General features: G+C 38.0%; 1 protein-coding gene across 1 annotated transcript in view; it reads left to right on the top strand.

The window, feature by feature from the left end:
- The first annotated feature begins 82 nt into the window (after nt 1–82).
- The window catches only part of OLA1 (Obg-like ATPase 1), a 99,336-nt gene continuing 74,212 nt past the window's right edge, over nt 83–25,206 (top strand). The window contains exons 1-3 of the mRNA XM_009865297.1: nt 83–184; nt 2,002–2,145; nt 12,658–12,785. Of these exons, the coding sequence (XP_009863599.1) occupies nt 84–184; nt 2,002–2,145; nt 12,658–12,785 (373 nt within the window). The 5' untranslated portion in view covers nt 83. The remainder of the gene's footprint in view (nt 185–2,001; nt 2,146–12,657; nt 12,786–25,206) is intronic.

Below are 25,206 nucleotides of genomic sequence, written 5' to 3'. Positions count from 1 at the left end.
TTGTGTGGTGGTTGTGATTTTTTTTTTGATTATTTTTTTTTTTGCGAGGGCCTTCAGCTCGCCTCTCCTCAGTTGCTTTCAGGATGCCCCCGAAAAAAGGAGGAGACGGCGTGAAGTCGCATCCGATCATCGGAAGGTTCGGGACGTCCCTGAAGATCGGGATCGTCGGGCTGCCCAACGTCGGGTAGGTGGGCGGGGGGAGCAGGCCGGGACGGCCCAGCAGGCCGGGGCTCCCCGCTCCCTCTTGAGTTTGCCTCTGCTCCAGGTAGAGTGACCTGACAGGGTTTCTGGGTGAGGATAGGCGGCTATAGCTGCCTGTACGAGCTGAGGGGTACCAGTCTTAAGTCTTTTTTGCTCAATGTTAGAGTTAACATCTGTAGGTTGAACTCCTTACAGGTGGAGCAGTATAGGCACTCGGCGTGACGCTGGTCTGTACAATTCTGGACAAGATGACAGTGAAGAATTAAACCGAGAAAATATCTTAGCAATTGCTGAGCTTGTTAAAATGCTGTCTTTTGTCTTTCCTTACCTGCACTGTTGTCTGTGTAATGCACGTTTTTGTGCAAACACATACACCTGCAAGTGCCTAAAAATTCCTTTCCTGTTTTATATTTTTTGCGAGGATGGTGTGCATAGGCAGAGGTTAACGATACACCAGGTGTCATTAGGAGTGAAGAGGGCTTCCATTCCTGAAACTTCTTCAGAGTTTGTAATGAAAAAAGTTGTGTAAGTTACAGTTTGGGAGAAATGCTGGAAGGTGAATCATTCTCTGTCATACTTTTCTCATCTTTAGTTGTTATGGCTCCTCAAAGGAGCCATAGACTTTTAAGGTACTTAAAAAGGATGGTGAATTACCAGGAGAATATTTGTGTGAAACTATTGGTGTTAATTTGTGGATTGTATTTACTAAAAGAAGTTCTGTGCTTTCCCAAACTTCAAATCTTTTAAAAAAAATGAGAGGTCAAGTCTTTGAGCATATCACAGAGACGTAGGTCCTGCTGTCTTGTCTTTTTGTTATCATTTATTTTATTGTTGCACACCAGAAAGGAAGTAGTGAGCAGTGCTGTTGTGTAATGTGTCACTGGGGACAAATAGCATTTGGAGTTATGTTATGATGTAACTTTCAGAGAAAATTGTGACTTTTGAGCATGTTGGCTGTATGTGGGGCAGCTGTCCGATTTTTCTTTTTTCCAGTGGTTTGGAGGTATGCGAAACTAAAAAAAACCCCTTCACAAAACCTGGAATATTTATGGTAGAAGATTCAGGTGTTAATAACTTTTTCATAGAAATAACTCCAGAATTGCTCTCCTTTGCTTTAATAACTGCCAACTAACAAAATAATCTGCTACTTCATTTTAGTGAAAATGTTCTTTTTCACCTACTACCACTTGCAGGGGTTTTCCATGGAAACTTAACAAGGATGAAAAATGTTTGGTAAGGTAGGACTGTGTCTCCATATGCGTAGAAGATTACTTGCAAATGATTAACTGTTGTGGTTTTCTTTTCTGTGCCCACTTTTTACTCTTTTGATTGCTGACTTTCGTTGCCTAGATTCTGAAATTGTGTCAATACATAAATAAACCTGAAGAAACAATACAGTAGTGAAAAGAGCTGGTGGTGAGTCTTAGAAAATTAGTTCAGTCAGATAAGTTTCAAGCATCCTTACCAGTTTCTCACTTTGTGCATGAGGAAAATGAGTAGTAGCCAGGAGAGCTGTGCTCTGGTTTTGACTTAAAATTTCTTTGCTAACTGATGTGCACAGTGTAGTCACTTTGGGAAATTTTCAAGGGCAGGGAAAAGAGGTAAACATCTGATTTCAGTGACGCATTCCATATGCGTATTGAAACTGTCTTGCACTAGAATCAGGGCAGTGGTTGCTTTGTGGAGGTTAAGAGGTAGTTCAGTATTGCTTTTTGCATTGGAATAAGATGTGTTTGTATCCAGCCCTTTTAAATGCTTGTGATTTGAACTTTTTCAAGAATGTGTGTATTTCATTTATAGGAAATCGACATTTTTCAATGTGTTAACAAAGAGTCAAGCGGCAGCGGAAAATTTTCCTTTCTGTACTATTGATCCAAATGAGAGTCGAGTACCTGTGCCAGATGACAGATTTGACTTCCTATGCCAGTATCACAAACCACCAAGGTAACTGAATTTCTTAATATTTTTCTTCAGTTAAGCAGCTGAAATAGTGCCGCTGAACCCAAAGTTTTCATAGAATTTCAATGCAACTGTTTTTAAGTTTTTACTGATGTCCGTTTTGGAATGTGAAATTATATATATATACCTGGACTATACTTCCTCCCCCCCACACCTTCATTACCTTTGTGATACGAGAATGAGAAATCTAGGAGATGCTGGTTATTGTTTGGCACCGTCTGGTGCTTGGTGTAACTGTCTTTGAAAGTAGTGGCTCCCAGATGACTTGGAAGATCTTCTGAAGAGATTTGGAAAATGAACAGTAGTGGGCATACCTATGTGTCATGAGGCTGCTCATTTATAAAATTTCCACCCTGTATATTTTGTGTCATTCAGAATACTGTATATGCTATAGGTAGCCAGACAGATATCAGTCAACATGTCTCTGTCCTCAGTCTTTTGGCAGTAAACTTCTCTGTTTTATAGATCTGCTGCTTGTTACCTGTTATATTCAGGGATATTCCTACAATATGTCTCTTCTAATTGTGTCTGTATTCAAGGAATATATATTAATTGTGTTATATCAGTGTTTTTTGACGATTTCTGTAATCTGCTCTGTATGTTCAGTGTGGGAACTGTTTTTCTGCTTAAACAGCAAAAATTCAGGTGCTTTCAAAAAACAGAAACTTAAATGGACACTTGTGACTGATTACTTTTCATTTGCAGTTATTCGTAGCTATACCTTGAATAAAGTGAGTTTACATTAATCGTAGGGCAAATTTGCATGCATGACTGTTTTTGCTCAACACTTGGCCCTCACTTTTAGAGCCAGACCACACCTGCTAATAAGATTGGTTAATCACTGATCAGAAATCCATTTGTTAACTTAATTTTCACATCCAAACAAGTTACTTCCGTCTGTAATTGCTTTTTAAATATTAAAAAATGCATTAGTATGGAGCTCTTTGCTTAGGTGGATTGTTAAAATGCGTTGTCCTTTTCCTGCTCAAGTGAGTATTAAGCACACTTGATACTGTATGGAACATAAACCAAAACTGCTGAATCTGAGTTAAAAGTTTCTGGCTGTTGATTGTGCATAGATAATAATGTAGTTTTGAAGTTTCGTTGACAAATTTGTTTTAAACTGTAATGTTGTTGCTTTGGCCACCTCAGTAATCTCTTTTTCTTCCCACTTAGCTATGACTGACTAATTCTAAGTGACTTCTCCCCTCACCCTGCCTTTGGCCATCTCTCTTTACAAGGAGCTCTAAGATTGTTAATACCTGTATGTGTATTCTCTGACTTGAAACTCTGTGGAAAAAAATCACCCTTAAATATTAATGAAAAGAGTATATTTACTGTATACAGATTCAGTAAATACAGATACTGAATTGAATAATAAGCTGTATTTAAATAATAAATCAGCTTTCATTTGAATGGTTTTTTTTGATATTTTTAAGAGAATATTTCTTAGTTGAAATCAATAGTTGAGGGGATCAGTGAGCTCTTGAGTTCACTTGGACTGCTTATGTTTTTAACATTTCAGAATAAAGCAGTGATAATTCAGTAGCACAGTAGACTGAGGTAGCTCTTTGATTGTGCTTGTCTGTCTAACTCAGGAAAATAAGGCTATGGTCATAAAAATATGCAACTGAATTGTAATTTAAATTCCTTAATTTCTCTTGTGTAGTCTTGATTTTGTTCTTCATCTTTATGTAATAGTTTCTGTGTTAATTTTCTACTTGTTTGGATTAGTAGACGTAATCAATCTCTGCACGCAGTATGTTTTATAAACAGTGCGTTCTCTTAAAATAGACTCTTGTCTAGCCTTGAGATTTTGTCTTTTAAATCTAAAGCGTTCAGATTTTTATTTCCCATGTGTTCCATGTAGTCATAACATAACTGCAGTCTTTGTTGGGAGGTGGGGGGGGGGAAAAAGGGGCACTGAAATAATGTACAGCAGGCCCAAGTGAGCTTGCCTTAATGCCTACTGTGAGTGACGGAAGCAAAGAGTGGCACTGGGCAGGGCTGATGGTCACTGTCTGTCACGCTGGGCTGGGGTTGCTGCTGCCACAGAGAGACAGACTATTGCAGGGAATATTGCTAGTGTGAGTTTGCTGTCATTGTATTATTGGAGGAAGAGGAAGGCTCTTCAGGTACCATTTGTTGCTTGAAGATCCATTCCTGTCTCCAAAAGAAGAAGGCATCGGCTTGGCTGGGACTGGTACGCAGTTACTTGCTAGTCCATGCTGAAAGCTGGCTTAGCATTAGTTGATTGTAAATGTAAATGTGTGTAAATGAAATCATGTAGGCAACAATTTAGAGGCTATTATGTAAAGGTAAATCTGTACTTAATAGATTAAGGTATGCTGCCAGAACTTATAACCTGTGCTTTTTTTCTTTCTGCAGAAGTGGGTGACGTATATGACTGTTTACAATAAATAAGTTCAGTGATATAGACTGTATGCAGAAGGTGGACTCCAAGAACTTCCAGTAAAAACTGCTTGGTCACTGCTAAATGAATTAGATGAGCAAATTTCCGTGAGCTTTACTGTTAGCTATTGCTAGCTTTCTGGTGTGAGTGAAACTGTGGATATTAAAAAGAGAGGAGACCTCAATATATTAAAAATAATTTTGAATGTTTGTTATTTTAAGGTGTTAGTATATATTTTGTTACTACACCTATTTAAACTGCTTAATATTTTTATCCTAAATTTTATACAGTAATCAGTGGAAATTCATATTTGTTACATTGTGCCAACATATAGTTTTTTCAGAAAGACAAGACTTGGATTTTTATTTTGTTGTCTTCCTCCCCCTCTTACCCTGATGCGGGTACTTTCAGACAAGGTTTGAGAGACTGATGATTGAATTAGTTTCAGTTTGGTATTTGGAAAGAATATTTTCTTTGGACTAATTCACTTCTAGAACTAAAGCAGAAATGTAAATTTTTTTTTTCCTTGTAATCTATTAATCTTTAGTAGGTAGCAGAGGATGGGATCAGCCAATTCTGAAAAGGAAAAGAGATGTTCTTCATCTCAGCAGGTGGCTCCTGCTCTGAAAATTGGGACTTGAAAGCCAGAAACAGTTGATGTGTTGACTGCAGTACAGATTTTAATGGGACATTTTGTGCTCAGAAGTGATGGATTTCTTAGATGAGAAAAGAACTGCGTATAGCATATCTGAAGAAATTTTAGTAACTTAATAAAAGCTTTAATAAAACTATTCTCAGGTATTTTTTATTCTAAATTTCATTACAATACTGCTTATCACCTTTAGCTTAAGGCGTTTTTTAGTGTAAGTGTATGAAACTGATGTCATTTGGACAAGTGATTTGTGTCATAACTCAAATATTTACCTTGAAAGCCTCTGAGTATATATACCCACCAGGCTTAGCCTGTGCAGGCCTACCTGCTGCCAGGGCTGTAGTGTACTGTGCCTGAACAGATGTGCCTCAGTGGTGGCATTTGATTCAAGCCTCAAAATGATTTTGAGTGAGGGGGTAGAGGAAACTGCTGTTTCCTTTTTGTGTGCTTTAATTTTGTGCCTCAAATAATCTCCTTACTGCAATTATTTACTTTTTTCTTCTTTACTTTAGACTATATGATTAACTAAAAGAGATACTCAAGTAGAAGCAATGTAAGCCTAAGCTGTTTTAACTGTAAATAGTTAAAATTGGAGGACTATATTGGCTGATAGTAAACAACCTGTGTGAGAACATTAATAAAAAAGTGATTTTAAAGTCTGTTTCTGCTGCCTCTTCTGGTTGTAATCAAGTGAGATTATAAATGGGAGTAAAATGGAAGTAGTTTGGTTCATCTTCTCTCAGGTTACAGGTATTCATTTAATTCCTTCTTTGTTTGCACCTGTAAGCAGATGCGTTGCCTTGCATATGTGTTCACAAAACACAATACTTACTCCAAGTGCAAGTGTTTCTGTTTAACTTAGACTAGTTTTTAATCTGTCTTGGATGATCTTTTCAAACTTCAAATTTCAAACAGTCCTGGTTATCTTGCAGGAGGATTTTTTGTAAAGTACAACTAGACCTATTCAGCTCTTGCATGGTCCTGTGTACTTAAATCTCCATCCTATTTGTCCGCAATTTTCTTTCGTTTGTTTGTTGTGTGTGGTACATTGTTAATTTTAACACATTCAGATCTTTAGTGCTTAAGCGGTGGTTACTGAATTTAGTCTGTGTAACTTCCATTGTTGTCTAGGTCATGAAAGTCCTGTGTAATATTAAATGAGAGTTCTCTTGAACTTACTGTAGGGTGGCATGCTTGGGTACTTGATAAAGTTTTGAAGTCAAAATTATATAATCAGGTGGTGGAAAGTACTACTTAGAAATCGTATCAGCAGTAGGACTTTTCAGTAAGATCATGTGGGACTTACTCTAGGTTTAATAAGAGCATTTTATGAAAATGATAACCACTTGTAATTCCAGAATGGAACACAAATAACTTAGCTGGGTGTAACTCTGGTGTATCAGCATTTGTGAGAGAACTCCATTTTTTACAGAAAACAGCTGAAAATGGGCAAGTATATCCTGTTGTTAATGTTCTGCTTCTCTGGTGTTACTGGGTTTGCCTCCTCTTCACTTACTTCTGAGCCTCTGTAAATCACCTTGGCTGGGATGCTTGTTCTAGCATTGCAAATCAATAATTTGTCAGTGGTGAATGAAAGATCTGAAGCAGTGGTGACTGGAGCAATCTCTTCTGCTTGGTGAGCAAAGGCAAAATTTATTTAGCTCTACTTTGTTGGTGTAATTACTTAGTGAATAGTGCAGGCATTTGACATACACGGGACAGCAGGTATGTGTCTTAATCCACACTGAATCCTTTACCTTTTTATAATTCATGTAAGTGAAATTTAATTAGCAGGTTTTTCACTTCTGCTTCGTGTGCTATTAGGTTCAAGTCTTGTTTGTCAGTAACATGGATAAAATGCTACTGATGAACTTATTCTTGCATGGAAATGACCATGGTTCTTCTGCAGTATGTAGTTCTTCAGAAGCAGATTCTTTAAATTACCTTGTGAGATACTTTGATTGCATTGGTCAAAACTGTTTGCAAGATTGACTGCAGAAGCTGTAATAGTACAGCCTCCTGGAAAGAGGGACGGAGTATGAACTGTTCTCTTATATTTGGAAATGAGACAAAAATAGCGATGATGACAAAAAGTTGAATGGCTTTCTAAGAAGTCACAACAATACATGTTCTCCTTCAGTGTTGCTGCTTTTGCTTCAGGTCATTTGTAAACTCTTAACAGATGACTGCTGTATGTTATATGAATTTTTGGGAAGGAAGAAGAGCTTCTCTTTTCTAACAGATTTCAAATAGCAGCTTTTAAAGGCAGTGGAGCCTGAGCTGGAACCTGGAGATGAGCAGCATATTTGACTTCACCAAGCAGAAAAAGGGAGCTGGACATTTTACCCAACACTCATGAATCCTTTTTGATATGTGGGACCTAGGATCATGGAGAGTTTGAGATGAGAGAAACTTTTTGAAACTGTCAAGAAATGAATAAAAAGCGTGTGTGTTATGAGAATTATCAACCAAACTTACTGGAAAATTGCTGAATTTTGAACTTTGTTGAAGCTATTGTGGCTTTTCAGGGTCTGCTAGTGAATGTGAGATTTCAGAAGGCTGTAGTAAACGCTGCAGAGAAATTACTGAGATATGGTTTCTCTTGGAAAGGAGAGACTGTGGAAACCTAGAAGAATTAAAATCCAGGGAGAGCAACACCCTTTTGGTTATAATGTTTGAGTCTAAGTCAAAGCTTCAGGCATATACTTCCTCTGAGGTTTCTCAACTAAACAATTACTTGTGGAAACTCGAGAAATAATTCTTTCCCTCAAATTTTGGAAAAAAAAAAATTATATATACAACGAATTGCAGGTACTGTATGTGTATGCGTTTTAAAAGAAAAAAGGTGACTGGTTGCATTGTGCTATTCAGTACCACTGTACTGAACAAACTGGTTTTGTAAAGAAACTGCTCTTGCCTGCTTAAACAACTACTTTGGACAGTTTGAAACAAAGTTGGTGAGAACCTACAGGCCTCTGCCTCTGCAAAATGCATAACCCTGTGGATGCATAAGTCTTCTCTTCTGGAATAAATACCTTAGCCACGGGCTGCAAACCTGTACTTTCTTTAGCCTGGTGAATCTTGCGCTTTTTGTTGCACACTAGCTTGTACAGTGAAGGTAGTATGCTGACACAAAACCACTAGTGCTATATTTCTCAGTGAGGTAAAAAAAATCTTTGCTCAAGGATCATATCTATGCTTAAAATACAAGGATGCTTCTGGATTTGGTAATCAGTTTCATATTATAAATTCCTGTTACATGCGTTATGGTAGACTGGTGTTGCACTGATTTGTACAAATGATCAGTTGATGCCACCTGTTCCTGATGATCATTTGAGGCTCAGTGACATTATGCTAATGCTGACTAACGAATCTTAAGAAATGGAAATTAATCTGTTTAGGGGAGGGAAGAAAAAAAAACACAATCCAGTTAAGTCTTCTACATTTAAAAGAACAAAACCACGCTTGAAGTTACGCTGTAGTTTTCTGCCATTCTTTGCAGTGTCTTCTGTTTATTTAGTTTCATAATGTTTACTCTTTGCCCTCAGAGTGTAGGCAGGTGTGACTAGATTGTGCCTTTTTCTGCTTTTCTCTCTGTTCATCCTTCTCTGATGAAATAGACATTTAGTCTTAGCAAAAGGGCTGTCAAGAATTGGGATGGTTTGATTTCGCTTGAAATGTTAGCTTTGCGGTACCCAAGGTGTAGGTGAGAAAACATCCTGGAAACCAGGATACTTCAAAGATCTCTTGCTCCTCTTAGTCAATTGTGAAAGAAATGTGATGGGGTTTTCTTTCCATTGTCTAGCAAATGAAGTTGATTCTAGTGCTAGAGTGGTCCATCTGCATATGAAGGTACCTGTCTTGCTCTAATGGCATCTTTGTAGTGAAAGTGTGAATTCTTCTGATGGCTGGCCAGGAAGTTAATTCCACCAGAATGATGAGAGAGGAGCATTGAAGAAGATTTCCAGTGCCATCTTTGTTTTTCTTAAAACACAGTTTAAAATGACAATGAAGAAGTGCTTTAAAGAGTGGCTTTTTTTACCTTGATGTAGACTTAGTTAAAAAGCGCGGAATGATAACAATTCTGATTGTGAAGTTGCTGTTTCTTCTGAGATATATGTAAACTCTATGGTTCACTCAGGTAAAATGAATTACTTGATTAATCCATTAGTAGTTACTGGTTTCTGTCTTCAGAATGTGCATTACTTTTGGTAGCGTGTCATACTTAAGGATTTGCTGTTTCCATTTGAGTTTGTGTACTGGGAGTTACCCTTCCAAAAAAGAAAAAGATAATTTGCTAGGAAAACCATAGTGGAATAAAAATGTGACATGTCCAAAATTTGTTCAGAATGTACTTACATGCGTGCTTTTTCTACTGCATTCAACAGCGTTAACTTGTAGTATGCAACATCTGTCTTCTCAAGAATGGACCCTTCTTTTCATGTGCCTAGTGCTATTTTAAAGCTAAAAGTAAACGTATTGTGTGTACCTGAAATAACTTGTGCTATGTTTTAATTTTTTTCATTTTTTTTAGACTCACACTTCTGCATATTGTATTCTGCTCATGCTTGTTCCTAAGCATATCACAAAGGTATTAATGATGTGAAACATGCCATTAAGTTTCTAATTTATTACACCTAACAGGTTTAGTGATACTTTGAACTTCAGCTTGGTGAAGACAAACATTTTGTTCAGGTCGTGTTGTGAAATTAGTTTACTTGAAATAAGTTGTTTTCTTGACAAGTGCTAGATGAAGACGAAAGTAAAACAAGAATAAGATATTTTGCTTTTAGGTCATGACACTTCCAGAAATAAGACAGACTCTATTGGATCATCTCTTCCCAAATTAGGGAGTTTATTTTAAGTAAGGCAACACATCTGCTAATATGTGTTGTGTTATTTGCAGTCAAACAGAAGTGGGATAGCACTAAAAAAAAGAGTTGGATACATGTTTGTTCTACCTGAGGTTGTTGCTCTGAGCAGAGACAATGATCCATAGATTTCCATAACTACAGCTTTTTCTGTCTGGACTGTAGCTGCCATACCAGCAGTCAGGATAAGAAGAAAAGGGTGGTTTTCTGGGGCTAGTGGAGTTTTCTGCTCTTGCAGATTCAAATATTTAAATGTTTGAAAAAACAGTTATGCTTACTAGCAACCTGTCACACTAACAAATAAAGGTCAGTTTGGGCTGTGGACAATGAAGCCTTCATTGCTCTGCAGAGAACGTTACTGTGCAGGGTTGGTTAGGAGGTCACTGGCTGGGTCAGCCCCAGCACTCGTTCACACCTGTGTGGCTGCTTCTGTCTGTGAGAAGCATTGCAATGGTCATTCCTTGGAAAAGACATCTTAAGGTAAGCCACAGGTCTTCAGATCTGAATCAATGGTGTTGAAGAACACTCACGATGAAAGAGAGCTTTTTGCTGCTTTACAAGTTGGCACTGCCTGCTCATGCAGGTTTCATAGTGCGAGTCACACCCTTCTCATTGTTATTAAAGCTATGGATTTAGGTATTTTCCATTATATTTACTGTTGGTGAAATAATGAACTGTTGTATTAATCTGCCCTGGTTTGAGGGCCCCAGGATCAAAGTTCTCTGGGGCACTGGAGGCAGCTGTGCCTGTGGGGAGGAGAGGGTGGGTCAGGTGACCCCAATGGACCAAGCACAGTGTTCCTTCCTATGGTGCTCAGTATACAAGGGCCCTGGAGAAGAGTCCTGGGGCCTTTTGTGCCTGCTGGGTTGGGAGGATGGCCACTGGCTGTTTGACATCTCTCCCTGTGCTGCTGGTGTTCTTGCCTCCTGTTTTCGAGCTGCAGGGGAGCACCTTTCATAGGAACAGGTTGTCTTCCACTTGTGGGAGTGGCATGGCTGTTCCAAGGCTTCCTTTTCTGTTTGGTTGTGTGGTGTGGTGTTTTTTTGGTTTTGTTTTTTTTTTAACTATCATCAGGACTCTGGGCTCCGGTGCTCCCGTCTGCTGCCAAGTCCAGTCTGGGACTTTTCTGTTCAGGGCCTAATTGCCATCTGGAAGGCATGGGTTCTGTAATAACATTCTTTTGTATCTTTGAATATATTTACATGCTTGCATATATATATATGTATGTATGTGTATATATATATGTAGTTCAACATCTTCATTGTTATTATTAGTATTATTTTCTTTTTTTTTATTAAATTGATTCAAAGTTTTTCACTAACCTGAAAGTCCCTCTTCCTGGTTCCTTTACTACCCTTCCCCTGGGAGGGTGGTGGTGGGAGGATCACAGAGACTGTCTGTCACAAGTTTAGTGGACAGCCCAGCCTTAAACTTAGACATAATCTTAGCCTAATGCTAATGAAAGATAGTGGTGATAATTTAAAGTGTTTGATGGAAATTTAAGTAGTGTTGCAGTTATTTATTTTTAAGTTATTTATTTGGAGCTCTTGATGACTGTGATGTGTGGTTTCTGGTCTTTTACAAGTGATGAATTTGCAGCATTTCAATGTGGTTCCGTTTCTGCCGATGTTTATGAAGGTGTCATTTGCGTATACATATACTATATGACTATATGTCATTTGTGTATACTTTTAGTCAACGCCTTGTCACAAAGGTTGTTTTTTTTCCCTGACTCAGCTGATTTTGAGAAGTGATTTGTCATAGAATATACCTGAAAAGATTAATGCCCATTAAGTTATTTGCTCATTTCAAACCAATTTGAGAATCTACAGAGGATAAAAGGCCTGCAGTTTATAAGTGGCCATGTGCCTTGCCCGTAGCTCTAAAAGCTCTTTTTTTATGTTTTTGTTTGTTTTTTTTTTTTTTAGCTAATTTGAACTTCTTGACTGTTCTGTGGTTGCTATATAAAATGTTGTGTAGACATGGCTGCTAACCCATTACTGTTAACTATGGTGGAAAACATGACAGCTGTTTACATTATAATTCCAGCTTCATCTTAACTTGTTTTCTACTTTCTTTGAAATTGTTTGCATAATCCACTGCATTAAAAAATGCTTTTGTCTTCTGAGAAAGCTGCTTAACTTCCTGAACTAAAGGGTAGCCTTAAAGGTGTGTGATAGCAAAGTGCAATGGCTCTTTATGTATTTTATCCCTTAGGTACTATGAGAACTGCTCATTACAGATGACTGACTTTATGCCTCAGTGTTCTAGGCCTGGTTGATTATTCATGTAGTTGTCAGTATGATTCCACACTTAGAAACTTCTTTACTTCATTTTACATGAATAATGACAAAGAAATCAAAGAGTAGTTGATGTTTTACATGGGAGGGTGGAATCTTGTCTTTTTATAGATTGCACGTTAAGTAAGGAAGAAAGCTACTGTCATGTATAACTTGGTCTAGAAAGAAGAAACGTCGGATTTTCACGTTCTGAATTTATTAGTGTGCTGAAAGTTTTGGCTAATATGCTTCAGTAATGAAATTTTAACTTTTATCTTTCAGCAAAATCCCAGCCTTTCTGAATGTGGTGGATATTGCTGGCCTTGTGAAAGGAGCCCACACTGGCCAAGGCTTGGGAAATTCCTTCTTGTCACATATTAATGCCTGTGATGGGATCTTTCATCTGATGCGTATGTAAACTTATTTATATATTCTTTCTTTAGCTTACAGACAGTGTTCGTGTATTCTAATTAAGAACTGCAGAACAAGTATGCATTATATTTTTCACTTTTACCATTCGATTCAAAGTCACAGAATCATCGACCTATAAAGGTCATCTAGTCCAACCCTCCTGCAGTTAGCAGGGACGTCTTTAGCTAGAGCAGGTTGCTCAGAGCCCCATCCATCCTGATCTTGAGCATTTCCAGGGATGGAGCTTCTATCACCCCTCTGGGCAACCTGTCCAGTGTTTTACTACCCTCATTGTAAAAAAGTTCTTCCTTCTATCCAGGCTAAATCTACCCTCTTTTAGCTTGAAACCATTGCCCTTTGTCCTGTTGCAACAGGATCTGCTAAAAAGATTGTCCCCATCTTTCTTACAGGCCTCCCTTAAGTATCGAAAGGCCACAGTAAGGTCTCCCCAGAGCCGCCTTCCCTTCTCCATGCTGAATAATCCCATTATTTTCAGTCTTTTTTCATAGGAGCAGTGCTCTAGCCTTCTGATTATTTTTCTGGCCCTCCTATGGACTTGCTTCAGCAGGTCTGTATCCTTCTTACGTTAGGGACCCCAGAGCTGGACACAACACTGCTCATGGGGTCTCACAAGAGCAGAGTGGAGGGGAAGAATTACCTCCCTCAACCTGCTGGCCACATTTCTCTTCATGCAGTCCAGGATGTGATTTGCTTTCTGGGCTGTGGGCACCCATTGCTGGCTCGTGTCCAGCTTTTCATCCACCAGTAACCCCTAGTCATCAGGTTTTGGGTTTTTCCAACCAAGAAAATCTGCATCCTCTGCTATGTGACAGGTATGTCTTCCTTCACTGGAATTAAAAAGGAATCAGGTTTTTGAAAGTCTACAGTAATGACTTGGGGTTGTTTGTTTGTTTGCTTGTTTTTTGCCAGCGGTGCATGACAATTGGTTTGTTTAGTTTTATAAAGGAAGACTAGAATGTGACAAAAATGAAAGTAGGAAATGCAATAGTTAGTAGGAGACCCTGGGATTCAGGTCCTTGCTGATAAGCCTCATTTCTTTCCTTTTCCTTATTTATGTGTGACTTATATTGAACACCCCCTCCCTACTCCCTTCTCTGAATTCTGAACATCTCTCACTTGGACCACGGGCTTTGATTCTCTCTTTCATGACGTGTTCCCGCAACACAGAACTGGCCTTCGGAGTCATGTTAACAGCGCTTGCAAACTTGGCACTGAAAAGCTTGTTGAAGCTTGTGTTGATTTGCAGTATACTTTGAGTGTTGAGAAAGGTGTCTGGTCTGAAAAGACTGAGCTTCATAATGTTCGTGCAGATCTGAGGAAACTAAACACCTTTGTTGCTGTCTTCTGGCTGGCCATTATTATACAGTGAGTGATGAAACAATAGAACTAAGTGAACAGACAAAACCAGTAGAAATAGTTCTCATTTGGTAATTAGAGCAAAAAAGTTTTGTGGGCAGGGTGTTTATAAAACAAAACCCAAAGGTGTGGAGTATTCCTGTGTTATAGTACTGATTTAGATGCTTGGAACCCTCATTCCCATCATCTGTTTTTTCGAGACATGTTTATACAGAGCAGTGAACTAATGTGCCTTTACAGTCTACATGCTTGGTGAATAGGTAAGTATGCTGCCACAGTCATTCGTGCAATTAAATTATGCATTGAGACTACCTATACATGGATTTGATCCAGAGTGCTGGTACTGTGTTTCAGTGAAGTGAGACAAACTTGTGAAGAAAGATATTGTGTTCCTAAGCTTATACTGCTGAAAAACAGGGCGTGCTTTTGGGAACATTGGCCTTTTTTACGGTCTTGTAGTAACTGTGCATGTGTGGAACGTTAGTCATTGTTTGAAAACTTATTTATATTTTATATCGAGTACTACTATTTTCTGTTAAAGTCATTTGCAGTAGAATAGAAAACTATGGGATATTGATTGTAGCTGAGTAGTTAATAGTATTTTAAACTAAGACATTTTGAAAAGGTGAGGCCAGGTGGGATCAGTTTCCCCAAATCCATTGCTGCTCTGGGATTTAACTGCAATTTTGCCTGGTGTCAGTCAAGAACAAGTGATAAACTCTTTGTACTTGCTCTCTTTTGGTACTTCTAGTATAAATGCTGGTTAAGGAACAGATTGATATAATACTCAGTGGACAAGGTGCTTCTTAATGTCTATGTTGAATAATCCTAATCAGTTGTTTCAGGTAGATATTATAAGGGTTAACACCACTTGCATTTTTCTTTGGGGACTGAAAGAGGAATGTCACTGTTGTTGTGAGTTTTTAACTGTTTGGATACTTACTGTGTATTAACATCCATTTCTTTAGTCTTGCACTTACTTGTTATATGTTTCAGTTTCAAAAATTTTGGAATGTAGTGTTTGTGAAATGATTGTTGCTGTTTTTCTACTTTGGGAGAAAAAATAGATAATGGAATCCCTTTTTAAATAGCACTTTTTCCTTTGTCTTTTAAAAATCTTGACTGTGCCTCTTATGCTGTGCTTGCTAGATGTTTTAGCTAGAACACAAGCTAGAGATGAACAGAAGTAGAAATTCTGTGTGTTGATTGTGCAGTAAACACAGAGATCTTTCAAAATATTATTTAAGGAAAATAACAGTTTTTTAAAAAAAAAAAGGTGATGCACAATTTTGTAGTTGAGAGATGTAAAGCTATTTGTTTTGGTTTTTTCCCCACCTCCAAAGTGTGTATTAGTTCTACTTTGCTTTCCCAATAGCACTATAAAAATGATCATTTGGCACTAGAAGCTAGTAATAACCCTCTATTAAATTAAAAATAAATAAAAAATCGGCTATCCAGCACAAACTCTAGTTAAAACCTATAGCTCACTGAACTTTTCAAGATACTGTGCCAGCGTATATTATAAAAATGTATAACCCTTTTTCATATGCTGTAATGTTTTTAAGAGCACCCAGTGCTCTTAAAATTCCGGTCTAAAAATTCCTTTACATGAGACTCTAGCATACCTGGACTTTGCACAATTTCTATCAGGTTATAGAAGCTACCTAAACTGTTTTTGTAAATTGTTTTTTGTAAATTCTTTAACTTCCCAGGTCCTGAGAGAACAAACCTTCTTGTTTGCCCTTTGCCAGGGTTTGGTCCAAGTTCTTAATGGATTGTGTGTGTTTAGGAACCAGGGCCTTGGCACCAGCTGACAGTTTTCAGCCAAACGAGTGGGCACTGAATCTTTGCAGCTGCACAGAAGCTGACTCTAAAAGGACCCCGGACAGGTTGCTTCTGTTAAAGGGCAGTAGGCGACAGATGGGAAGATGAGGCTTTTTATGCCAGCAAACTGGAAAGGAGGTGTTGCTAAAGGTGAAGAGGGGATGAGAATGATAAAAATGTTAAGAGATGTACTAGGAAGTGATCTGGGGACCATGGTTTTTCAAAGTATGAAAAATGTAATGTTTACTTTCACTAAGGTTTTGAGATGACCTGGGGCAAAGCTTCACCTTTGAGCACTGAAGCTATTTCTCCCTGTCTTTATGGAGTCGTAGTGTGCGTTACTACTGCCCACGTTAATGGCAAGCATATGGAACGGAGCCCTTCGGACAATTGGTCTTTACATTTTTGTAGATGCCAGATAAAGTCAGGAGCAGGTTATTGTGGGGTTTGTGCTGTAGACTTCAAGGTGTGCATGCTGGAGTATATCAAAAAAGGCTTGTTAGGCTTTGACTTAGCTTGATTCAGTTGGTATTTTTGCAAAAAGCAGTTTGAAAATTAGCTCACTCAAGTTGTATCAATTAAGGTAATGATAAGCAAGGAAAGTGGTTGAGTGTGAGTATGATGAGCCAGACTTTGGGAATCTCACTGAACGTACCTTATAGTCCTAGGTTAAATGTTTTGATCCTGTTCTCTTTATTCATTGGGAATGTGTTGAACTCTGTTTTCCTTAGAACAAAGGGTTTGTTTGTGTTTTTTCTAGCTGCTCTAACAGAATTCAGTGTTGTCACCTCTTTGTGTTACAAGATGGGTTTTAAAGAAAATTGTTGCCTATCAGGTTATCTGCCACAGGGCACATGGGTAAGCTGCAGCTGTAGTACCCTCAGAGTAATTATAATTACATTTCTGTTGGAACTGTAAAAATTCTATGTAGTGTTTACTTAGACTGTTTTCTTGCATAGCATAAAGCTGAGGAGAAATGAGATTTGTTTCTGGCTAATTCTCTGCTTTTGTTACTTCATTTAAAAAACCAAAATACCCAGACCTGGAAATGGTTATGGATTTTCAGCGTTCAGACTTCCATATCCTGGATATATTGCTACTTTCCCTGTGAGACACCATTAAATCAGTCAAAACATTGTATTTATGTCTAAAGTGAGTTTTAATATATCTAAAGAAATCATAACGTGTTGAGCACTGCAGTATTTTTGTGTGTAGTTAGTAACAGCATGGAGGAGATTATCTTGGCTCAGCAAACAAGTAAGTTGTCCTGTACAGCGTCAAGCAATACGTTCTTGGGCCTTGATACTTCCTATAGATCTTTTCCTCTTAAAGTGCACAAACTGAAGATTAATTATTGATATTTAAAATAAACCACTTGATCTCTGAGGTTTTCTTGGTCTCTGAGAGGTAGGGGTATATTTTATTTTGGCCAAATCCAATTTGGAAACGTCAAACAGATATACATGCTTACTTATTGACTGAATGGGGAATTTAATTTTAAAACTATTTTCTGCCCTGGATGGGGATGTCAATAGGATTAATACCATAGTAACCTGACACATGCTTTAAAGTAGGTACAGCTTTGTTCATCTTCGGAGTTTCACTGTTTAATTTGAAACATTTCTGACCGTTCTATTTTCCATGTTTCAGGTGTATTACAGTTTTAACTGAGGCAGCAATGTTTTCATGGTGGCAAAAGGCATGCTCTTTGAAGATTGTTACAGTGTTTCTTCTGAAGTTGCATGACTTTAGTCACCTTTCAACTTTTATGGCAGATCAGTCACGAGTACTTGTAGAAAATTACTTTCTTTGTATGGTGGACTAAAAATGGCAACCTTGTTACAAGTGTAAACTTAGAAATTACCAGTGAAGAAAATGGCAGATGTCAGTATTTGGTCCCTGCTACAACTCTGTCAAGGTTTTGAATGTACTGGATGTTAAACAGCCAGAGCTGCTCTTCATGTTTTTCCCTCTTCTCACTGATGTCCCACAGTCCGAGTTTTCTAGAAAATATGTTCCATGTTTTTCTCTTATTTTTAGTTTCTTTAATGAAATCCAGTCTTTCTCTTCAAAGTTACAGAAATTGGAAGGAATTCTGTCTGTAAAAGAACTGTTCTATCAAGCGGTCCTTTTTAATAAATGAAATGCAGAGTTTGATGCCTAGTGTTTGAAGTGGGGCAGGCAACACTGGCTTTTGTGGAGGAACTGGAAAGCTCACCTGCATGCCATTGCCTGGTCTTCCAGGCCTGCAGAGGAACGTGCGGGCCACCTGCGGCGACACAGCACTCAGGGAGCGTGGGGATGTACGGATGGGGAGCTCCTGCTTTGCTCCTCTGCCTAAAAGTGCTTTTACTCTGCAGAAGAGGAGCTGTAGCTGCCTTTTGGGGGGCAGGATGGGGAGTTTGGTAACTAATAATCTGTTAAATGTCATTCTTTGTGACAAGAGTGAACCATGAGGCTAGGTAAACGTCCCCTGTGGCCTTACTGAAGTGACTGGTGTGACCAGTGTGAATTGGTTCCTAAAAAGCTGTAATTGCTCTTACTCCAGTTTTATGTCTGTTGTAACTGAAAATGTTTAAGTACACCTCCTGGTCCTGCTTCCTTCAGGATTTTAGGTAACTTCTAAACCAATTTGCCATCATTTAAAACTTGGATAGATATGAATCATGTAAGCTGAGTATAGTTTATTCTGGTTTGAGAAACACTAATCAAAAGTGAGTTTGACAGTATTTGCACTGATTTGTGCTTAGCATTTAAAATCAGAGTGACTTGGCTTTATTTTTTAGCATCATGAGGGTTACTGGGAATTTGTAGTAATACTGCCAGTGTTTTGATATGTCTAGGAAAATCAAAGTGGTAATAGCAAAGTGATTTGACTGTACAAGATTCATCCTCTGTTCTGACTTACTTTTTTTACTTTCTATAAGAACGTGTGTATTTCTGTATAAAGATGCTGATCGTCCTGTAGCTTTTGTATATGTGAAAGTACATTGGGTTTTTTTGCCCCTGTGTTCTTTAAGAAAACCGATGTGCTGATTGCTGCTTGTGGAAGCTGAGTGCTACAGAGAGGAGGCAGACGATGATATCACTTGGCTGCACTCTGCTCCTCTAGCATTTCAGTTAACCCAGTCGCGTCTCATTCCTCCAGCATGTCTGTTCTGTGTGGTGGGAATCACAGTGGCTCTATTTATTCAGCTCTAGCTCGCCTGTGTCACTTGTAATATCCGAGGCTGTTTTTTCATCTTTATAGTGTGTCAAAATTCACCTTGAAATGATGCAAACATACCAGTCTTACAAAATATTGTTGTCTTCAGCATATATTGATTCGACTTTTGAAGATGCTTTGGCTTTGTTTTGTATTGTATCTGCCACCTGTTAAAAGTTAGGATTCCTTGTTTACCGATACAAATCTTTCACTGCTAAGCTACCACAGTTTAAAAATAGTTTGCACATTAAACTCGCTAGTGTTACACAATCAAAATGTATTTCAGTATGCTATTGAATAGATAATATTTCTTACTGAGATTTTATCTTCCTTCTTATTTGTTTTTAGAGTAACTAATATTTATTAAAATAGTTGTAGCTCACAACTAAAGTTTCAGTTAGCTTTCAGTGACTTCTCCGTCTTAAAACTAGAAATTATGAAAGCTTTCCAATTAAAGTGGCAGTTGTGGCCGGATGAAACATTTTATTGTATGAACCTAATGCTTGGGATTTTTTTTGCAGGTTTTCCTTTCTTTTTTTTGGTAAAATAAATCTAAACCTGCAAGAGGGAGACTTTTTTTTTTTTTATATATACCCACATACTGTTCAACAGATCAATGCCAGTTCAGCTAACTTAGTTTGACCAGCTGTGGAAAACTTCTAGCTATCCAGGTTTTTCACTTAGGCAAGTAAGATTAATGCAGGAAGGACAATAACCTTCTAAGCTAAACTACTGTAGAAGAATTTTGCAAGACCTGTCATTCTTACTAGTGTCTCTGGGATCTAGGAAGTCACACTGTAAAATCACCTTCATCTCCTGTTTTATTGCTGGTGTTTCTTTCCTTTTGATGTGCATATATGAACAAATATATGAACAAAACGTATGGATTTGTACCTCAGAACTTTTTGCAGTGTGCCATTCAGAGCTTTGTTTTCTGCAGAGGAATGAGTTTGTTTTCCTGGACAGTCTGTTTTACACAGTCTGTTTTACCAGACTGTGGTAAAGGTGCTGGAAAATTGCCAGAACTCTAGTAAATTACATCACCAACAGTAAATTACATCAGTAAATCACAACAGTAATTTAATAAATTTATAATTTTATGAATTTATAAATTAATAAGTTAATAAATTACAGCAGTAAATTACATCACCAGGCTGAGTGAAAGTGATACCTGAGCTTTAATCCATATTCCTCTAGGGCCAGGTAACTACAGTTGAAAGCACAAATAACCTCAGATAAGAGGTTAAATAGGTTTTCTTCTTAAATTTGGCAGAAGTAATTTCTATTCTGAGAGCTGACTAAGCCTCCCCGAGTACATGGGTGTGAGGAGTGATAATTCGTACATTGCAGAGTGGTGTCACTTTAATCTGTGATAAATAGATGTCAGAAAGGATAAGATGAGAGCTGTGAATGTTCAAACATTTTTGTTATTAATCAAAACCGCTGTAGTTTGTTTTGCATTGGGGTTGCTTCTTGATGTTGTAAGTCGAATTCTGATTGTACAGTACCTAGGAGGTTTTAGTGTCAAATATTTTCAAGCCTATAATTTTATGTAGCTACTTATGTTCATTAAGAAGAAAAATTATTGTTCTTGCATTCTTTTCTAGCCTTTATTGTAATTTGATAATGCTAGAATTTTGAGTCTCGTCCTAACTGAAGTTACAGTAGATTTTGGGACCCACTTTATCATTCATCTTTAGTCTAATAACCTGTGCCTCTCTCCCCAGTTTCTTTTCCTTATCAGATGAAAACATAAAAATTTCTTGTCTGAAGGCCACCGCCCTTGCTAGAGTAGCAGCATCTAATGCATTTCTATTTATAGATGGAACTTGTTACGCTTCCTCAGCAGGGACTTAAAGCTATGACCTCGTAGGCCAGAAACAGGAGAGCTACCTACTGAGCTACAAGGGCAGTCTCTCAATTCTAAAGAATACATAGAAAATTTCTAATATACTGTACTTTGAGTCATAAAGTACTTGACCAGTAAACCCTTCCTCCCCTGAGAATAAAGACCAGGCGGGTTATCTTTACGGAGTCATTGCTATTATTTGACCTACAACTACTTTTGTTATAGCTCTGTGTGTAAAATGGCAGTGTGTAATTGCTATTTAGGTGATACAGTTGAGACTTAAGTTTTTCTCTGTAATACCTTAAAGAAATTATCGATATGTGATAGTGTTAGAGGGTGCTCCGGTGACTATTTTTGAAACTTGTTTACCTGTTAGAGTGGATGTCTGTACTGCTGGTATAGGGTATCCCAGCTTTAAGACAGTTATAGTTTAGTAGTTTGTAAGCGATTTCTTCTTTGCTGTGCCGTGGACTTTCTTGAAAGCTTGAGGGGGAAAACACTGCAGGGTTGGTTTTTTTTTTTTTATGGTTGTAATATGAAATGTGAAAGCCTGTTTTCCTTTATTTGGAGGAAGGCCACCTCAGAAAAGGTAAAATCAACAATTTTTTGAAAGAGTTTGGGAACAGAAAAATAAGTGACTGACTGTCAACATCACTTTAATTAGTTACAGTGATTACATCAGAAAGGTGAGTGGTCTGTAGACTGAGAATGTTATAATTCTCTTTCAGAAAGTTGCTTTCTCAAAACTGCATTTGTCAAAAGAGACAGGGAGTTACTTTGTTGTTGTTTTAATGCTGAGTTTTAATGAAGATTTTGGAATAATCTCTTAGAAGCACTTCTCTCTCTAATTTATACACTGATGGTTGTGCTCCCTAACACAGCTGAGGGCACAGACCCGTGTTGGGTTCGGGAACAGCAGTAGGAGTTAACTGCAGGTGCTCAGGGGCACTTCATTGCTCTCCCTATTTGTTCTGGAGTCGAATATTGCAAATGTGTCAGGATCAGATGAGCTGATTTATTATTGCTGAGACTGATGTGAGATTAGGTGACTTCATATTAAAACAGACAAGGAGCACTCGCGAAAGAGATTGTGGGACATCATCTGTGGAAGTGATGGTCTCCAGGTGAGGGGGAACCAAAACTTTGGCTCCTGCTAGAGGTACAAGTATTGTAGCTTTTAGTGCCTTGTGGCAGGAGACCAAATAATGATGAAGATTTTTCTCTTCCTCTCTTTAAAGAGCAAATAAACTCCGAGAATTTTAAGTAAAAAATCTGGAATGGTAATCTAGTTGAAGAAGGAATTAAAATATATTTGATGTGCTTGTGAAGAAGAGCAGTAGTGAGCTCTTCTGTGGAGTGCTGTTTTGTGCTGGCTTATTTTATTAAAAAGAACTTTGCCATGTCATGGGCTTGTTTTCAGTTCATATTCCTAAAACAAATGTGCACGCGTCACTGGACATATGTTTGTTGTATTTACATTTGTAGTAAGCTTTACACTTGCAAGTTGCTTTGAATGCACTTCACGCTCTGCTAGGTCTTTTGGACCTCAAAATGTATGAATTAAATCATCTGGGTTTCGTGTATTGGAATTCCTGTGATGTACATATGTGATACTGCTGTGTACTGAACAGCAGAGTAAATACTGCAAATGAAAAGGGGAAAGATGGTTCTTGGGGTTTTTTGGGGTTTGTTTGTTGGGGGTTTTTTTCTGGCTATAAGTTTCTTATCCTAGACAACCTAAACAAGGCTCCTAGTTTAGTTAAGGTATGTAATAATAAGATTTAATTAAAATATAATTCCCTTTTTTGTTGTGTGAAGCAAATCTGTCTGAGGTTCTTGGGGTGTCAGTTAAGAGTGCTTCTTTGTCTTTTGCCCGTAGTCCCACAAGTGCTTAAAAGTCACTGGCAGCAGTTACTGCACATTAGAAAGCCAAGGAGTGGCAAAGTACCTGTACCAGAGGAGCTGCTTTAGGAGTCACACCCAATCAGAAGCTCTGTTCAGTAATCCAAGGCAGATGCAACCTTTTACGGTCTATGGTACTGTTTCATAAACTGGCAGAAAAAACCCTTTGGTTCAGTTTTTTTTTCAAAATTGTGATTTATTGGAGCAGTCCTGCTTCCACAATGACCAAAAAGCCACTTCTAGAAAAAGTGATGGCTGCCACTTCCCAAGTCCTACTCTGTGCCTGACTTGTGCACTTGTTTAATGTGTCTTTTGGTAGCTGAAGCAGCTGTGTACTCCCAACACCTTTTCTCATCTATATGCTGCCACTTTCTCCTGTGCTCTTGGGACTGACTGTAGAACCATGCAGTAAAAAGGCTTTTTGCTTTTCAAAAATGAGCCTATTTTTCTTGCTGGCTTATTTTAAAAATAGGTAATTTCTCTAATTTTGTTTAATGTGTAATCCAGCAGACAGTCGTACTGTTCTAGCTGAGGGAACATTAAGTTGATAAAGTAGAGGCGAAAAATATTTAGAAAAGGCAGCCATAGGAAATATGTGATATAAGATGCATCCTTTATTTTTACTAGTTTCTTAGGTTTTCTTCTTCCAAGTCTATAAGGCTTAAAGGTGTTTTCTTTAAAACCTCGCATGTTGTCCACTGGAGTCTGAGGAAAACACTTTGGTGACTGTATGTATGCTGGAGATGTTAGTGAGATACAGATTTTGGTTGCAGATATGTCTTTATGCTGCTGTTGTAATGATAAAGTATCAATATGGAAATATGCTGACTTTTGGTAAGCCTTCAACAAAGATAATTTGTATTTTTCTAGTATACTTTGCAAAACTTCTCTTCTGTCCTGACGAATTCCAACTTCACACTGGCTAAGAATGGAATTTTACTTTTCTGCTTGGGTTTACAGGTGATCGTTTATTAATCAGTTATCAGTGGCATCTCAGCAGAAGTTCTGATGATCTGAGTTTGAGGTTTTTTTTATTCCTGTTTGTAGTTGTCACTCTTGCATTTGCTACTCTTAGGTTTCACTCTGCTATTTTTTAGTATATTTCAGGTTATGTTTTTTTTTTACCCTGAAGTCTTAAATGGAACAGAATTATCACTGGGCTGGATTTAAGTGCTGGATGTTGCTAGAGATGCTTTGAAAGCTGTTTTAATATTAATGCCAAGGGGTCTTTAGCCTCAAATGACATCCTGAAGCCTCAGTAGCTGGAGACAGGTAGCAAAATGTGTTAATTATCAACCCAACTATTTGTTCATGTGGAATACTTCAGAAAGGCTACTTTGGGTTCTTCTTTTAAGTTTTGCAGTCAAAATGAGACTTCATCTGTTGTTGGATGCAACACCATCAAGATTCTTCAGAACCCCAGTGTTTAGCTTTAGACACAGAATTATTTTTCTGAGTATTCAAGCATTAAGTCTTAATTTCTTTTCTGTTCAAGTTAGTTTAAAAGCCTGCCTTTATACAATCAAACAACACCTCTTCTTTCTCTCCCTGCTCCCCTGCTCCATCCTGTCGTACAGGTTTTTCTCCCAATAACAACAATGGAAGATAAACATCTGTACCTCAAGCTTACTTTACTAGTTAAACTCTTAAAATATTCTTGAGCATAGGTTTACGTTTCAGTACTTACTGAGATAGCTGTTGCTGAGATAACAGTTCCTTGAAACTTACTGAATATTTTTATGCATCAAGCTTTGGTAATTTGATGTGAAAAATGATGTCTCAAAACTAAGTAGCAGTAGGAATGGGAAGTCGAGTATGTGAAAGAGTTGCAAAAGGGGAGAAATGTATAGCTACAAGAATGCAGGCTACCCAAGAGGGATTGCTTGCTTTCCGAGAAAATATGGACAGAAGCAGAGGGAGCTTAAACGATGGGCAGTCTAAGACTGGGTCGAGCTGCTCTCCACTGCTCTGAAGTGACATAAAGCAGAGAGATTAATCCAGTGAACATCACCATAGACAGTGTGTGTGTATATCTCTCTATATGTAGTGTATGAGATGTGTACGAAATATTCATGTGTCATTTTTTTTTTTAATTGTTGGGGATGATATGGTAAAATTGCCATGGAGAGGATAAAGTCTAATATCTGGTATATGTGTTTAATCTATCCCAAACAGTCAACACTAAAATGTTTTAATCATAAGCAGATGGTTATTTCATAGTTTAATTCCAAGGCAGAATATAAAGATTGTTTTGGTATGTTTA

This window comes from Apaloderma vittatum, unplaced genomic scaffold (assembly GCF_000703405.1).
Source record: "Apaloderma vittatum isolate BGI_N311 unplaced genomic scaffold, ASM70340v1 scaffold6312, whole genome shotgun sequence".
Lineage (NCBI taxonomy): Eukaryota > Metazoa > Chordata > Aves > Trogoniformes > Trogonidae > Apaloderma > Apaloderma vittatum.
The sequence above is the reverse complement of the archived record's forward strand: the minus strand, read 5'-3'. Positions and strand labels throughout refer to the sequence as shown.